General features: G+C 48.3%; 1 protein-coding gene across 5 annotated transcripts in view; it reads right to left on the bottom strand.

Annotated features, from left to right (window-relative positions):
* The window catches only part of SNX30 (sorting nexin family member 30), a 121,550-nt gene extending 104,636 nt beyond the window's left edge, over positions 1-16,914 (bottom strand). For all 5 annotated transcript variants that reach the window (XR_013829058.1, XR_013829059.1, XR_013829060.1 and 2 more), the window contains exon 1: positions 15,361-16,914. Coding sequence is in view for 1 of the 5 variants with exons in the window: in XM_079926299.1 (XP_079782425.1) it covers positions 15,361-15,516 (156 nt within the window). In the remaining 4 variants the exon portion in view is untranslated. The remainder of the gene's footprint in view (positions 1-15,360) is intronic.
* Between the last annotated feature and the right edge of the window lie 263 nt (positions 16,915-17,177).

Below are 17,177 nucleotides of genomic sequence, written 5' to 3'. Positions count from 1 at the left end.
TCGTACACTGACATTACAGCAATAAGCAATCAGATAGAGCCCCTGCCCTCAAGGAGTTTATAGCACAGTGTAGGAGATATACATGTCTGATGGCGCATTCCCCCTGAGTGAATCAGAAAATTCTTCTAAGGCAACTGATCTCAACCTTGGCTGCATGTTAGAATCACCTGGAAAAGCCTTTTTACAAAATACTGCTCCCTGGGCCATCCTAGCTTCATTATATCCAAATTTCTTGAGGTGGGCCCTAGGCATCAGCATCCTCTAACAGGTCCTCAGATGATGTGAGTACTTAGCTGAACTCAATAACCTTGTTCTAAAACAGTGCTTCTCTATTTTTAATGCGCATACAATGACTTAGGGGTCACGTCAAAATGCATGTTCTGATTCAGTAGGTCTGGAATTAGGCCTGAGATTCTGTATTTCCAACAAGCTCCCAGGTGATGCTAAGGCCACTGGTCCATGGACCACGCCTTGAATAGCAAAGGTCTATGGCAATACAGGGGGCAGCTGGAAAGGCACACAGAGGACGAAAGCTCAGCAAAGGTGGGCAAGCAAGAATCCACATGACATGCCAGGCAGCTCATGAGTAAAATCCTTTGGCAGGGACATAACTTCCTAGGAGAGGATCATAGAGGTAAATAGGTACCTGATCACAGAAGGCCAGACTAAGGACTCAGACCATTACTGTGTGAGCAATGGAAAGGTCTCCAAAGGGAAGGTCTTGCCGCAGGTCTCCAAAGAGGGGAATGACACATACAATATTTTAGGAAGGTGAATTCTGGCTACAGTGTTCAGAATAAAATAGATTGGGGAGGAGGGACCTGACTGACTCAAAGCAGGAAAGCCAGTTAGATAATCATACATCTTGATTAGGATATTCACAACGACAATGGAAATGAAGACAGACATTAAAGGACAGTGATGTTTATATACAAAAGTGGGATATTTAAAAGGGGAGGTGAAGAAAGGCACGGTTTTTAAATACTCTCACCATGGAGTGATTATAAGGTGCTAAAAACAAGAATCACAGAAATACTTGGAAAGATGGGTTTAAAGCTAGAAATCCTAAGCCCTGCTGCAGTAGTAAAGTCCATCCAGAGATGGTACATAAGGAACTAGCAAAGGCCAGGAACCATGGCTGGGTGGGCTCACAGTTAGAGCTCAGAAAGAAAAAAAAAAGAGGAGGGTCCAGAGAAGCAGGGGCAGACCAGGGGAGGGTCAAGAGAGGAGAGAACCAATTCATTCAGTGAATGAAGCATCTGCTATTTGCCAGGCACTGGGCTGGGGAATATAGCAGTGAACAGAGTAAGACCCTGAGAAATAAGACAGGGAAAAAAGCATTGAGGGGAAGTTGGTTAATGATGTCAGTCAAGGAAAATGAGCACTGAACCAAAGGTCTGGAAACCTGGGTCCTAACCTCAGCTCTAGCTGGGTTACCCTGATCTGATAAATCACTTCTCTCCCTGGGCCACAGTTTCCTCCATTGTAAAAAGAGGGTCTTGGAGGGAGTGACCACCAAGCCCTCTGCAGCTCTAAAGGCCTGGGATGCTACAGCAGAAGAACAGCCGCTGCAGTTCTCCGTGAGCCGTGAGTGGTAGAGGCAGGACCTGGCCCATGGGGCTCGATGCTGAGGCAAGAGGAGGCAGATGGCAAGGCAGATGGAAGCGGTGCACAAAGACCGCTCATCCAAGGAGCCTGGCAGTGACGGGAGAGTGAGCAGGCAGAAGGCAGCAAGCCTTGGGAAACTTCTCTCACAAGGGAGACTGGTTACAGTGAGGAGTAAGAGGCTGAAAAAAAACAAACTGAGATGAGGGAAGAAACACAGCCTAAGATACAGAAGGGGCTGGTTTCATTTCCCTTGGCCTGAAACTGTGCTTTGCATAAGAAATGCAACCTACAGTGTCTAATGCATGTAAGCACTGCAAAGAGTGGGAAGCAGGTTTGGAAAAGGATGCCAATTTGTAGCAGTGGTGGTGGTGAAGAGAGTGGGCTCTAGAGCTGAACAAACCCAAGTTCAAATCCCAGCCCCACTCTCATCTAGCTCTGTGACCTTGAACAAGTTACTTCACCTTTCAAAGCCTACATTTCCCCAGCTGTCAAACGGGAAGGAGACAGTAACTTGGGGAGTGCTTCAAGATGATGCAGTGCAGCTCCCAACCAAAGGAAGTGCTCCCCAAAGGTTCACAAGGATCTTGTGAACACACGTTACTATTATCTCTGGGTAAAGGTGAGGATAACTGAGGGGACATATGCTGGACACCCTCGATGGGGAAGAAATCAGAACAAAAGGAAAAGAGAAGAGAAGCAACAGTTAGGGAAATGACAACAGTCCCAAGCGTATGTTAAACATGAAAGGCTGGGCATACAGGAGACCGTGTTAAGATGCTAGAATGCTGACAGGGGATGGAGTGTTCCAGGCAAGCCCCACAGTCAACCCAGACTGGAGAAGCAAGCCTTGGGGACCCCAACTCACTACAACACACCCTCAGGATGGTAGCAGTCCTGACCCAGAACACCAAGATGGGTAAGAGGTGATTTTAACAGGACCTGGAAACCAGTACCTCCGAAGGATATACTCAGGGCCAGCTTCACGAGGATCCTATACTCAGAAGGGTTCCATACTGGGTTTACTGCTCTGCTGTCACTATCATGAAATTCTTAATAATTTTTTTAACAGGGGGATAAGAATTTTAATTTTGCACTGGGTCCCACAAATTACATGGCCAATCTTGGATTCAAATTCAAATTCTCACTCATATCCCAACATTGACCCTTGTTGGGTCAAGACCTCCTTCCAACGTGCTTCACTCAAAAATGTCTTTAATGCTAATAAATCACTCTGATTACCCCCATGGCATTCTGCACATACCCCTGTCATCATGTTAAACAGCAATGACTCACTTGTATTTCTTTGTCTCCCTTCCTTGGGTAGCTAAAAGGTAAGGCCATCTGTTCATCTGTGTATCTCCTGAGCATGGCACAGAGAGGCTCATATAAATGTTTGAGAAATGAAAAAAAAAAAGTCCAAGTGTCCTTCACAATTGCTGATGCAAGTCATGAAATAAACAAGATGTACTGGACCGGACAGTGCAGAAAATGCCTGCTATATCACATTTTTGCAGCACAGATGCTGACGCAGCAACACGATAATAAGCCCAGTTCCTGAGAACATACCTCTGCTCGAATTAAATAGCCCAAAAGAAGGTCTAGGTTTCCATTTTTGCAATAAAACAACTACTCCACAACCATTTTTATTCTAATTACAGTAAGACATCTTTCGCCTGGAATGTCTGAGACCTGACCTGTCCCAGGCTAATGTTATTTCCAAAATGTAGATATCTTAACTCCCAAGGAACAAAATGCCTCACACAGCACATAGTACAGAGAAGTCACTCAAGCACATGTACAAAATTCACGTTAGCACTTCAAGTATTAACACGGTTTATCGATTCTAGTTAGAAATTAGATTTAAAAGTATATACACCCTCAAAGGGTAAAGAACAGTCTTTTCAGCAAGTAATACTGGGAAAATTGGATATCCACACACAAAAGAATGAAATTGGACCCTCATCTTACACCATATACAAAAATTAACTCAAAATGGATTAAAGACCTAAACCTAAGACCCAAAACTATAAAACTTCTAGAAGAAAGCATAGGGCGAAAAGCTTCATGACACTGGACTTGGCAGTGATTTCTTGGATATGACACTAAAAACACAGGCAACGAAAGCAAAAACAGACAAATGGGACTATATCACACTTAAAAACTTCTGTGCAAAGGACACAATCAAGAGAGTTAAAAGGTAAACTACGGAATGGGACAAAACATTTGCAAATCATGTATCTGATAAGGGGTTAATATCCAGAATATGAAAAGAACTCCTACAAGTCAACAATAAAAAAAAAAATCAAATAATCTGATTTTAAAATGAGCAAAGGACTTGAATAGACATTTCTCCAAAGACGGTACACAAATAGCCAACAAGCATATGAAAAGATGCTCAGCATCCCTAATCATCAGAGAAACACAAATCAAAACCACAGTGAGATACAACCTCATACCCATTAGGATGGCCACTATCAAAAGAACAGAAAATAACAAGCGTTGGTGAGGAGGCAGAGGAATTGGAATCCTCGTGCGCTGTTGATGCGACTGTAAAATGGTGCAGTCACTATAGAAAACAGTATGGACGTTCCTCAAAAATTTAAAAACAGAATTACCATATGGTCCAGTTTTTATATATAAACATTTGGGTTTATATGTCCAAAAAAACTGGAAACAGGATCTCGGAGAGATATTTGCACATCCATGTCCACTGCAGCATTAGTCACAATAGCCAAGAGGTAGAAGCAACCTAAATGTCCATCAATAGATAACTGATTTAAAAAAAAATGGTATATACATAAAACGGAATACTTTTCAGTTTTAAAAGAGGATATCCTGGGGGGCTTCCCTGGTGGCGCAGTGGTTGAGAATCTGTCTGCCAATGCAGGGGACATGGGTTCAGTCCCAGGTCCAGGAAGATCCCACGTGCTGCAGAGCAACAAAGCCCGTGCGCCACAACTACTGAGCCTGCACTTGAGAGCCCATGAGCCACAACTATTGAAGCCTGTGCGTCTGGAGCCTGTGCTCTGCAACAAGAGAGGCCGCGACAGTGAGAGGCCCGCACGCCGCGATGAAGAGTGGCCCCCGCTCACCACAACTAGAGAAAGCCCACGCGCAGCAACGAAAACCCAACACAGCCAAAAATAAATTAATTAATTAAAAAAAATTAGGCTAAGTGCAAGGAGCCAGACACAAAAGGCCACATATTCTATGATCCCATTTTTATGAAATACCCAGAATAGGCAAATTCATAGAGAGCAAAAGCAGATTAGTGACCGCCAGGGGCTGAGAGCGGGGAAAATGGAGCGTCTGCTACTGAGTATCAAGTGTCTTTTGGGGCTGACAAAAGCCCTCTGGAATTACATAATGGCGGCAGTCCTACAATCTTGTGAATATACTAAAAATCACTACATTGTATGTTTTTAAAAGGTGGATTTTATGGTATGTGTGTATGGTATTGCTTAAAGTAGTGTAAGATTCCTACTGTTTGCAAACAAGACTCCTGACCAGTACACCCCTGAATCCAGGAGGTCAAAGCCCCTGTGAAACTGCCTCCCCTCACCCTCCACACCTGCAAACTGACACTGCCAAGCTTTGGCACAGGCTGGGTCTTCTGCTCTAGTTACTCCTCCTGCCTTGTCCATTTGGGAAATATCTACTTTTTCACTCTCCGGCTCAAATATCATCTCCTTTGGAAAAGCCACCACCCGCCTGAGCACAGTCACTCCTTGCCCCACTCCCTATGTGTTATTTCCATAATAACCGTGCAGATGTCATGGGTGTCCACCTATCCCCTCTCACTGGCCAGTTCAGTGCCCACTGGCCTGACTTCCACGCCAGCACCCGCACTTCTTGGCCCAACTGCTCCCCCGGCTGCTCAAGCACTTTCCACCCATGGGGCAGGCTGGAAAGTGCTTGGGAATTAATGCCCAAACACCCCATCCATGGGGCGCTCAACCAATGACTGACAAGGGCTGCTGTTTGAAGACCCCAGGTCGCTCACTGGGGTGGGGATGACCGAGGTACGTGTTCTGTACAGGCTCCCAGAGGTCCCAGTTATTGCTTCTAAGGCAATAACAACACCTAGCATTTTCATAGTACTTACTGTGTGCCAGACACTATTCTAAACACTCATTTAAGGGACTTCCCTGGTGGTCCAGGGGCTAAGACTCCGTGCTCCCAACGCAGGGGGCCCAGGTTCAATCCCTGGTCAAGGAACTAGATCCCGCATGCCACAACTGAAAGATCCCACATGTGGCAATGAAGATCCCATGTGCCACAACTAAGACCCGGCACAGCCAAATCAATAAATAAACATTAAAAAAACAAAACAACAAAAAAACCCACTCATTTAATCTTCAGAACACCACTGCGAAATAATCCAAAATTTAACTAGGGAGACACTGAGGCATTACCAGGTTAAGAAACTTGCCCAAGGCCTCAGAACTAGTAAATATATCTAGCATTTTTCAGATTCTATTGCAACCATCTGGATATACGTCTCTCTTCTGCACCGGACAATGATCCTCTCAAGAGAGTACTTTTTTTTTATCTTTCTCAACTTCCCCAGCATCCAGCACAGAGCCAGGCATGCAGCAGACATTCAAGAGATTCAAGTTTTGGAAAGTGCCTGCACTCTGTCGCCCAAACATGCCGTGTGCTTTCCCGCCTCTGTGCCTTTTCTCAAACAGGACCCCTGAAACACCTTTTCTGCATGTACCTCTTGCCCTTGTCTCCTCCTACCCCCAACACACACACACACACACACACACACACACACACACACACACACACGACAGTAATTCCTGATCCCTGCTCTGTGGCAGCCAAAATGAGGAATTCTGCTGGGCAAGGCAAACAGGAGAGAGCATATGACCCCCTCGAGAATCTAGTAAACAAACCCAATTGCTCATACATGAACTACTGCACCTTTGCCAAGCTGTTATTTATGTACTTATTTTGAGAGACTCTCATCTGCCTTCTTCCCGGTAACCTCCACTAACCCCCAACTCTTCCCTGTCCTAAAGACCTTCCCTCAACCCTGCTTTTTCCCCAAGCTACCACCCTTCTCACTACAAACTGCTACGACCTCTCGCCTTACATCTGATTGCTAATATTCACTTTGTTTAAATTCTGACCTCAACCTCTGCATCTTCCACTCCCATCTCTCTCTGGATCTGCTGGGGTCACACATTTATATAATACAGAAGAGCTGCCGGGAGGCAGCATGTGTGCTAAGCCTTGAAGTCTGAGTGGGCTTTCAACGGCAGTGTCCAGACGAACTCTGACCCAGCTCCTGACTTTATGCTGCATTCTAGTCATCTTTACACTTGCTTCCCAATCTGTGTTCCCCCTCTCAGTGAGGGCACCAGTTGGCACCAGCCTCCTAGACTAGAAAACCAGTCATCCCCACTGTACCAAAACTAGTCACCTTTACATTTTCTGTTCTTTGTTCTTCCAGGAGACAACTTCAACCTAAACCAAACCGACACATTTCTAACTTACCTCTTTCACTGCCAGTCTCTTCCCGTCCCAAGCACTGATCACACATTCCCCTGCTCAAAAACCCTCTACGGCTGGCTCCTGCCTAAAGAATAAAAGCTAACCTCCACATCAGAGCATTCGGAGCAGTCACAGCCTCCTCCTGCTGTGTCCTCCCACCTCCTCTCTCACTCATCCCCACCTCTGGACTCTCCAAACCCACTCCCAACACATGACCCGACCCAGTGCAACCCCAGCAGGCACAAGTCTTTTCCATCTCAGGAGCTTTGCTCAAGCTGCTCCCCTGGCCCATGACGCCTTCCCCACTCGGCACCTGAAAGCCTCCTCAAACTTCAAGGACCTGGTGAAAACACACCTCTGCCACCAAAGCTGATCTGCAGATAATACACTCTGACAGTGGGGCTGACCAATAGGAACTAAGCACCCTCCTCTTAACCATCCCAAAGTAAAACTTGATTTTCACTTAACATTTTAAGGTCGATGTATTGGTCTTTTTTTTTTTTTTAAGTTTCAAGTGACAAATCAAATCAAATTGGATAGTATAAACAAAAGGGCATTCATGACCTCCTGTAACCAGGATGCCCGCTGAGCAGCAGTGCCAGCTTCAGGCACAGCTGGCACAGGTGGATCCGGGATTCAAGGGATCTTCAGGGCCTGTCGCCCTCTTTTTCTCCAGCTCCACATTCCTCTCTGGCTTCATTCTTAAGCAGGCACTCTCCACATCACAAGAAACAAAGGCTCACAATCTAACAAAAAGAGAGACTCTTTCCCCCAGCAGCCATCTGAGCAAATCTCTTTTTGGCTATTTGACTCTGCTAGGGTCACATGTCCACCAAGGAAGCTATCTGGGCCAACGGATGATACAGGTGAAAGACCAAAAGCAGGAGGAGGAGAGAAGCCAGGGTGCTTCTCCCCTACCCCAACCCCTCCTCTCTGGTTCAGATAGCATCCCTGGCCTTAGCTGCTTCCTCTCCAGGGCTCCCTCCGCCTGAGGTCCCTGCTCTTGTTGAGCAGCCCTGCCATGGTCTAGTTCCCACAGAAGCTCCTGGATTCTTCTAATCTCACCTCCTCCCATTGACCCCCCCCCCAGCCCTGAGGGTGACTGCAGTTTCCTGCTATCGTTACTCTCTGGGTTACCTCCGTGTCCTCTGCTTGACTTCACATGTTTCCCAGCACCTATGTAGCTAATTCCCTGTATTAAGTCTCTCAGTTTGAAAAACCTACAGTGGTTTTTATCTCCTGACCAGACCACAGATGATACTGAAATTGACAAAGAATAGGCAACAATGTACAAAGAAAATGTGGAGAGGTCAGTATCAGGGAATAACCACCACCTTCTCACAGTTATTAAAGGCTCACTATGCATCAGGCACTACTCTAAGTATGAACGCAATGGATCTTCAATATCAACCCTGTGATGTAGGTACTTCTGTTATCCCCTTTTCACAGAGGAGGAAACTGAGGCTCAGAGAGGTTAAATAATTTACTGTCACAAAGACTGTAAGTAGTGGAGCTGGGATTAAAATCCAGACGACCTGGCTCCAGAGTGCACGCGCTAAAACACAAATCCCAGCGAGGAGAGTTTCAAGCAGTGGGTTACTCAACAGGATCAAGTGCTACCTACCGAGAGGTCAGGGAAGACAAGGATGTGAAGCGTCTACTGGATTTAGCAATAAGGAAGTCACGAGGGACCTTGAGTAGTAAAGCCAGAAACCAGACAGCAGTAGGCTGAGAAGTAAGCCAGAGGTTAGGAAGTAGAGACAAGAAGCGCAAACCTTTCTTTCAAAAGGTGAAGAAGAGTCAGAAAATAGGGCATGAGATGGAGGAGAAGGAAGCATCACAACAGTTTTCTTTACTTGGTTTGTTTTAGAAATGAGAGCACCTTGCGCATGTTGAAACATTAATGGGAATGCAGAAACAGACCCACAGACACAGAAAACAAACTTATGGTCAGCAAAGGGGAAAGGGGCAGGGGGAGGGATAAGTTAGGTTGGGATCGAAATACACACTAGTATATATATAAAGGAGATAACCAACAAGGACCTACTGTATAGCACAGGTGACTATACTCAGTATTTTGTAATAACTTACAAGGGAAAAGAATCTGAAATATTTATATATATCGTATATATACATCAGGTGTACAGCAAAGTGATTCAGTTTTATACTGATATATATATAACTGAATCACTTTGCTGTACACCTGAAACTAATACATTGTTAATCAACTATACTTCAATTTAAAAATTTTTAAAAAAAATTGATGGGAATGAGCCAGTTGATAGTCTGAAGACACAGGAGTGACAGCAGGGTCTCTAGAGGCCAGAGGGGGCAGGCCACATACTCCAGGATCAGCCTTAGCAAACGGGGGCAAAGAACGGGCGGCCACAGATTCTGACCATTTTGAGTTTGGTGAAAGTTCTTTTACGGTGGCTTCTATCTTCTCTAAGGTAGAAAGTGAGGCCATCAGCAGAACGGGGTGGGGGGTAGGGGCGTGGAAGGTGTGAGGAGCAGAGCAAAGCTTCAGATCAGCCACGGTACAGAGTGGGAGCCTCTGTGGAAAGGAAGGATGGCCCATGGGACCTCCCTAGCAGTCCAGTGGTTAAGACTCTGCACTTCCAACGCAGGGGGCGCGGGCAACTGGTCGGGGAACTAGGATCCCACATTAAAAAAAAAAAAGAAAGAAAGGATGGCTCAGCACCACCGAGGCCCCAACTGTGCTTGGAAGCTGTGAGGTTACACTGGCAGCAACTCTCAAGGCACCTCCACACCTGAAGTGCAGGCAAAAGACAGGAACAAATGGAATGACCCAAGCTGGATGTAAAAGGAGCGCAAGGGAACTGCGTAAAGGACAGTGGCAGGAGCAACTGACAAGTTAAGCCGTGGAATCTAAAGGAGGCAGGTGAAAACAAGGGGTCAGGGAACAGGTGTAGGCAGTTCTCACTGACTGGGAGGAGGGCACTGCAAGATGAGAGCTTTGTAATGGCATTATTTCAGGGCAGGAACAGTTGTAGGTATTATAATGCAGGGATGTGGCCGGGGGAGAGGGCAAATGAACTGGAAAAAAGGGAAAGGTGACTAGATAAAAGGTCAAGAAACTGATAGTTTTAGAGAGCTGGACAGAGTCCCCTGAAGTAAAGGCATGATTTGAGAAGACAGTTAGTTGGGGGGTTTCAAGATTTTAATGAACAAGAGAAACAGGGAAGTTACAAAGTGACAGCAAAGAAGGCAGTGGAAGGTCTGTAATGGACATCTGTGAAACAACAGATGCTGGTCCAACATTCATTCATTCCTCCTCCTCCTAGGAGGAGCATCCTGACTTTGCTTTGGAAACCACCTCCTTCCTCCCCAGGCACAGAGAGGGCTTCCAAAATACTGGTAAGAGTCTATGCCTTAACTTTCTGTGTGTTCATTTTATTATTCTTTAAACTGTATAGATACATTTTATTAATACAGATGCATTTCTATACTTCACATATTTATATTTCACAGTTAAAACATACACACAAAAACTTCCCTTCTCCACCCTCCAAAGATAAGGACCTGGTCCAGGCCTTGGGCAGTCAGAGTTACAAAGACTGGCTTCAGCACCTGACCCAATTTAGGCCCAGGAGACACTAGCCCAGAGCTTTTGCTGGAATTATCAAGAAAGAGGTGCTCTCTTCCTGCTGGAGTTGCAAAGTTATATCCCTTCACCGGCTTGAGAACAGAGCTAACACAGAGAGGAGAAAGCAGAGTCAGGAGATGAAAAGTGACAGACTCCCAGCATCATTTGAATACCTAGTTCCAGCCACTCCAGAAGCCAAAATACCTGGGGCTTTTCAACATGAGCCAATAGATTTTTTTCTTTTCTTCAGCCAGGTTGCATTTGATTTATGTGTTTTTGACGGAAAAGAAACCTAATTCAGTGGAATAGTCAAATAAAGGATTCTCAATTCAACAGCCTGTGTGATCCTTTCAACACATAAATCACACCCTCCTTCTGCTCAAGTCCCTGCAATGGCGCTCAAAGTAAAGGCCAAAGTTCCCAGAGTGGCCCCAGACTATGTGGCCCCCTTCCTCCCAGCCCTTGGCCAAGGACTCCCCATTGCTCACTCTGCCCCAACCACGCTGGCTCCTAGGGTAGTCCCCGTCACCGCGGGCAGGAGCTGCCAGGCCTCTGCTTTGGCCACTTCTTCCACCAGGACACTCCTCCAGACATCCACTCGCCAACTGCCTCACCTCCTTCAAGTCTTTGCTCAAATCTCAAGTTCTCAGTAGCGTCTAACTGAAGCTGCCTCCCTTCAGCCAGTGATCCTGAACACTCCCTTCCCCCCAACTTTTTCTTCCTTTCACAGCATTTATTACATAAAATAGTACGTACTCACTAAAATATACCCAGTGAGGGCAGGGGTTTTCAACTGGTGCATTTGAGTTCCTAAAACAGTGCCTGGCTCGTAGGAGGCCCTCAAATATTTGCTGAGTGAGTAAATACAATGACATGAGCCTCAGAGGGGCAGCACTTGATCGTTAAAAGGCAGTGGAGAGGACTTCCCTGGTGGTGCAGTGGTTCAGAATCCACCTGCCAATGCAGGGGACACGGGTTCGAGCCCTGGTCCAGGAAGATCCCACATGCCGCAGAGCAACGAAGCCCATGCGCCGCAACTACTGAGCCTGCGCTCTAGAGCCCGTGAGCCACAACTACTGAGCCCACGTGCCACAACTACTGAAGACTGTGCACCTAGAGCCCGTGCTCTGCAACAAGAGAAGCCACCGCAATGAGAAGCATGCGCACCGCAACGAAGAGTAGCCCCCGCTCGCTGCAAATGCAAATAGAGAAAGCCCGCGAACAGCAACAAAGACCCAACACGGCCAAAAAAAAAAAAAAAAAAAAAAAGGCAGTGGAGAGAAAGGACACTACTGACCCGCATCTCCTGAACCTGAAATAAGTGGAGTGTAGGAGGAAAAGACACCTCCATTTTGAAGACTTCAGGGGAAGCAGTGACTTAAGGGGGCAGGAGGTAGGTGGAAGAGTTCAGTGAAGAGACTGAGGATGTGGGTAGAGGTGTTAACCACAGGTGGGGCTTGAGAGGGCTTGGTGTCAGGCTTTGGGAGGTACACAGGAGTTAGAGGCTGAGTCAGGGGAGAAGCAAGCCCACAGTGGTTTGCAGATGAAAGCAAAAAAAGACAGAAAGGGCCAAGTGGTGTATTTACATTTCAGGTGGAGATGAAAGATACAGGGCTAGAAGGCCTGGGGAGTTTAGCCAGCGTCAAAAGAATTCCTAGCAACCCTTGGTAGATAGAAAAGATTCTTCCCTTCACACCATGGTTTGAATGGTTTTCAATTTTGTGGATGAAGAGGCCATGACATTTGGTCTTCTCCTCCTTCCCAGAACCCCAGAGGCCACTGAGAAGCGTCCGCTGGACCGAGACGAAAGGCTTTCGTGTTCGTGGCACCTCAGCAATTCCCCTCTGCATAATACAATAACCCTGCACTATGAGCAGCCTGTCAAACCCTCAGAACTGACTCTGAATCAGGCATCCAGGACCACAACCCCAAGGTCCATTGTAAAAGGCAAGAAGACACAGGCTTCTTTTCAAAGACAGACCATAGCACTCAATGCTCCTACCTCCCCTCCGGTGAACCCCACACTTCCTGGGCAAGAGAAAGAGCAAAGGGAAGGCTTCCTTCCACTGGTCCTGACTCACCTCTGTTGCTTGGTAGCTTCTCTCTGCAGAAATTTCTCCAGAGTTACGAGAACATATGTGTACGCCAAGATTCAAGGAAAATGTTACTCCCAGTCAGAGGAAGAAATTATACTGCCCTCTAAGGAAAAGTGGCTAACTATAAATCAGGCCTTTGGGAGTCATGTCATTTTGATGCTCCTCGCAGCTCTAAGGAGACTTATTAAATATTCAATAATTAATAATAATGCCTTCAAGACCATCTCTCTCATGGAACTGTCCCTGTGAAGGAAGCCAGAAGTAATTAGACTTAGGCTCGACTTCCTGTCCACCAACTAGATCTCAGGGATACAGGGCGTCTGTCCTCCCAGTACTTAGTAGCAAAATGCCCACACTTCTGCATCAGGTGTCCTCCAAGAATGGATCATTAAGCAGATATTTAAAAGAGCCATCTGTAGCAGGCAGCTTCCAAGATACCTCGATGATTCCCGCTTCCTGGTATTATTCATACCTTCTTCCCAGGTTGTACCAGTGATGGCCAGTGTGACCAACAGAATACGGCAGAGATATGTCGCTTCCGAGACTAGATTACACAGGACTGTGGTTTGAGTCTTGGGATCTCTCCATCTCTTGGATCACTTGCTCTGGGGGAAAGCAGTTGCCACCTCAAGAAGCCCTATGGAGAGGAACTAAGGCCTGCCAACAGCCGAGAGAGTGAGCTTGGAAGAGGACGTACCCCCAACCCAGTCTTCAGTGACTGCAGCCCTAGTCAAAGTTTGAATGCAAGCTCATGAAAGACCTGAGTCAGAACCACCCAGATTTAAGCTGCTTGCAGATTTCTGGCCCACAGACACTATTTTCAGATGCTAAATGTTGCAGTAATTGGTTACACAGCGATATATAATTAATTCACTATCCTACACAGACCTGAGAAAAAAATTATAAGTTTAACCTCAATTCCTATCTTACATGCACATAGGACCAAGTTCTCTGTACATAAGAAAGCAAATTGGGCTTCCCTGGTGGCGCAGTGGTTGAGAGTCCGCCTGCCGATGCAGGGGACGCGGGTTCGTGCCCTGGTCCGGGAAGATCCCACATGCCACGGAGCGGCTGGGCCCGTGAGCCATGGCCGCTGAGCCTGCGCGTACGGAGCCTGTGCTCCGCAACGGGAGAGGCCACAACAGTGAGAGGCCCACGTACCGCAAAACAAAAACAAAAACAAAGAAAGCAAATTATTCATTCAACAATTACTTATTGAGTGTCAAATATGGGCAAGGTATTTCCAAGCGACTCAAGCCTTCATATAGTCTATAATCTTCTATAAAATAAAGAGAAATACTTACAAAGACACACACACACACACACACACACACACACACACACACACACACACACACACACCCAGCTGCTCAATCCATTGGTTTTATTAGCTTTTTAAAGTTTACTTGCTACTAATGCTTTGCCTCCCCCCCCCCAACTTGCCCCACTCTTTGCTTTCACGAACCCTCTTGGGAAGGTACATCAATTCCCACTTCCTGGCTAATTTGACTGCTTAGTGCACTCACACTCATTTTTACTGTACCACATGCCCTCCCATCTAAGGGGGAAGAAATTTGGGTCTCCTGATTCCATTCGGTGTTGGGACAAGGAGCCCTTCACTTAGTATTTTACTAAGAGGCATTCACTTAGTATTTACACCTGATCACAGGTGTGGAGAACAATTCTAATTTCTGCAATTATTGACTAAGTGGCAACAGCAGCGCTGATACAATCAGCTCAAGTCCTGATCACAGCTGAAGTGGCAACGGGGGGGAGGGGGGGAAGGGAGATGCCGCCCCTAACCCCTCACTGTCTCTCAAAGCAGCAGGAGGGTCATATGCTGCTCTAAGAAAATCAGGAGCCCCCCCTCTACGCAAAAAAGGTCAAAGGGCGACCTTTCTTCCCTTCAGCCACAAAACCAGCCTCTGCCAAACCTAAACAGCGTGGGAGACAGTGAGAGGTAAATGGAGCCCCAGACAGAAAACCCCAGGGCCACTCTACTCCCGCTGCCGGCTGGGGTCGGAGTCAGGTGACTCCTCAGGGCACAAAGCAAACCTAAACAAAGATCACTGCCCCCATGACAGACAGGGGTAAGAAGCCTCTGGCAGTAAGACCACGGAAAACCATTAACTCTTGCTTCTTTGCAGTCGCAGCAAACTGGAGGAGCTACAAGTGACTCGGCAGCTCAGTCTTCAGAGATGCACCTGGAGGAACCGGGACCCCATCCCAGGACACAGGCTCTGAGCACTGCACGCACGCCTCCAGCCACAGCGGGCAGGCGGGACCCCTCCCCACCAGCTGTCACTGGCCTCGCGACCAGCCGGGCAAGCCCGTCCCCTCTGGCCGCTCCGCCAGAGGCTGCGACCCTGAGGGGGCGGTAGGGAGGAGACGCTTTTTCCCCAAGGCTCTGGGGCGAGGGCAAGCCTGTCCCCCGGAAAGGGGCGCCAGAGTGGGCGCGGCCCGGTGCCCAGCGGGGACCAGATCCAGATCCCTCATCCCGCTCGGGAGCGAAACGAACCTCCCAGTCCCCAGCCCCGCGCACCCCACCTTGTCGCCGAAGCTGCGGGCCGTCAGCAGGTCTGGGCTGGGCGTGCTGTCGCCGCCCACGGCCTCCTCGCTGCTGGAGCCGGCCAGCGGGTGCGGCATGTCGCGCAGGGACTGGGGCCCAGTGGACGGCAGGGCCTTGGGGGGCCCGCCCGACATGGCGCGCACGGCTCGGGACGCGCCGCCGCCGCTTCCTCCTGCAGCCCGCCGCGGCGGGCTTCCCCAGAGCGCGGGCCAAGGCCCCGCTCGGCCGCAGCTCGGTCGGAGGCCCAGCACCAGCCGGGCTGGGAGCCACCGCCACCCGCCGGCTCGCGTATGCCCGCGCCGGGCTGCGCTGGGCTGGGCCGGACTGCTTCGCTCCGCTCCACTCCGCTCCGCGCCGGAGCCCGCAGCGGACCCGCTCGCACCTTAGCCAGGGCGCCCAGCCCGCCCCGCCACGCCGCCCAGCCCGCTCGCCGCCCCGCCCCCGCGGCCCCCGGCAGCCCACGGAGGGGGAGGGGGCGGGGAGAGCGGGGGAGGGGGAGGGGGGAGGCGGGCAGCTCCGCCCTCTCCCGCCGTCCCGCAGGAAGTGCGCCCTCGGCCCTCCGCCGCTGTCCACCGAGAGTCCAAGCTCGCCTCCTGGCCCGTTGGGGGCTGCGTGCAGACCCCGGAGCTAATGTTTAACGGAAATCAGAGGTGGAAAAAGACGTTGGAGGATCCTGTTCCATTCCACCCGCGTTTACTGCTGCGCCCAGGGGCAGCCACGCTTGGGGCTGGGGGCTTTAGGACACGCACGTGCGTCGGGATCTTCTGGCCTCTGAAATAACCCAGGATAAGAGGAATTATGACACATTTTATAAGAGTGGCGTAAAAAGGTTATGAGGCTCCCAGGAGATAGAGACATCAGGCGGGGAACCTAGAAGGAAATTCAAAGACGCAGTGTGGAGTTTCTTCAAATGCACGCTGAGATCCCATGCCATCTTGCTTCTGCAGTTCACCGGGTTTATGTAAGGTTAAACCTCAGAAGAGTGAGCATCAGTAAATAAAGAGGGAGTGCTACACATGATCTATGACTCTTTAACTCACACCTTGACCAAACTGCCGTTTGAAAGAATCGTGAGGTTCCCGTTTTTATTTTTCATGCTTCTGTGCTTCCTTTCCAAGTCTCTGGCTGGGCTGGATTCTGAGCTTTATTTGCTAGCAGAATGGAGATAGTCAAGGCGTTACTTGGCTATTTGAGGGTGGAAGTTCACCTCTTTTTTCCACCTTACCTGGCTTCACAGCTTCTGTGCTCAGGGCCAAGTCAGTAGAGGCCATCAGCCCATGTAAGAACAAGTTGATACTAGAAGAGTAATGGGGAGGAGGCCCGCTGTAAGGGAGCACATTTTTCCGATCTATTCCCAAACTCTTTAGGTTCGTCCAATTTTACCTGACTAATCTTGAAGTCGGGACTCACTGTGGTCTCCACCACCCTTTTCTTCTAAAGAAACAAGTGATACTTCAGCAGGAGGAGAATGCCAAGAGTTGAAGCTGACCCAAAATATCATCCAGGGATTCACTGAGCTTCAGAGACCTTCCCTTATTTTCCCTGGTCTAAGTCATCCGGCCTCAGTCCTCAAGTTATCTTTTCTCTCCCCCACGTGGGTCTGCCCTGGTTGGGGAAAACAGAACTCAGAGGACACTGGGAACAGTTTTTTAAATGCTGCATCTACCTCACAGGAATGCTGGTGTCCGGTCCTCTTGGAGTTGAGTAAAATTAATACTTTTATATTCAAGGGCTGCTTACAACTACAACAGACCCTATTATTTGTTCTTCTGATTAAAACAAATAGCATGAATAT

Source organism: Stenella coeruleoalba (genome assembly GCF_951394435.1).
Source record: "Stenella coeruleoalba genome assembly, chromosome: 7".
Taxonomy (NCBI): Eukaryota; Metazoa; Chordata; class Mammalia; order Artiodactyla; family Delphinidae; genus Stenella; species Stenella coeruleoalba.
The sequence above is the reverse complement of the archived record's forward strand: the minus strand, read 5'-3'. Positions and strand labels throughout refer to the sequence as shown.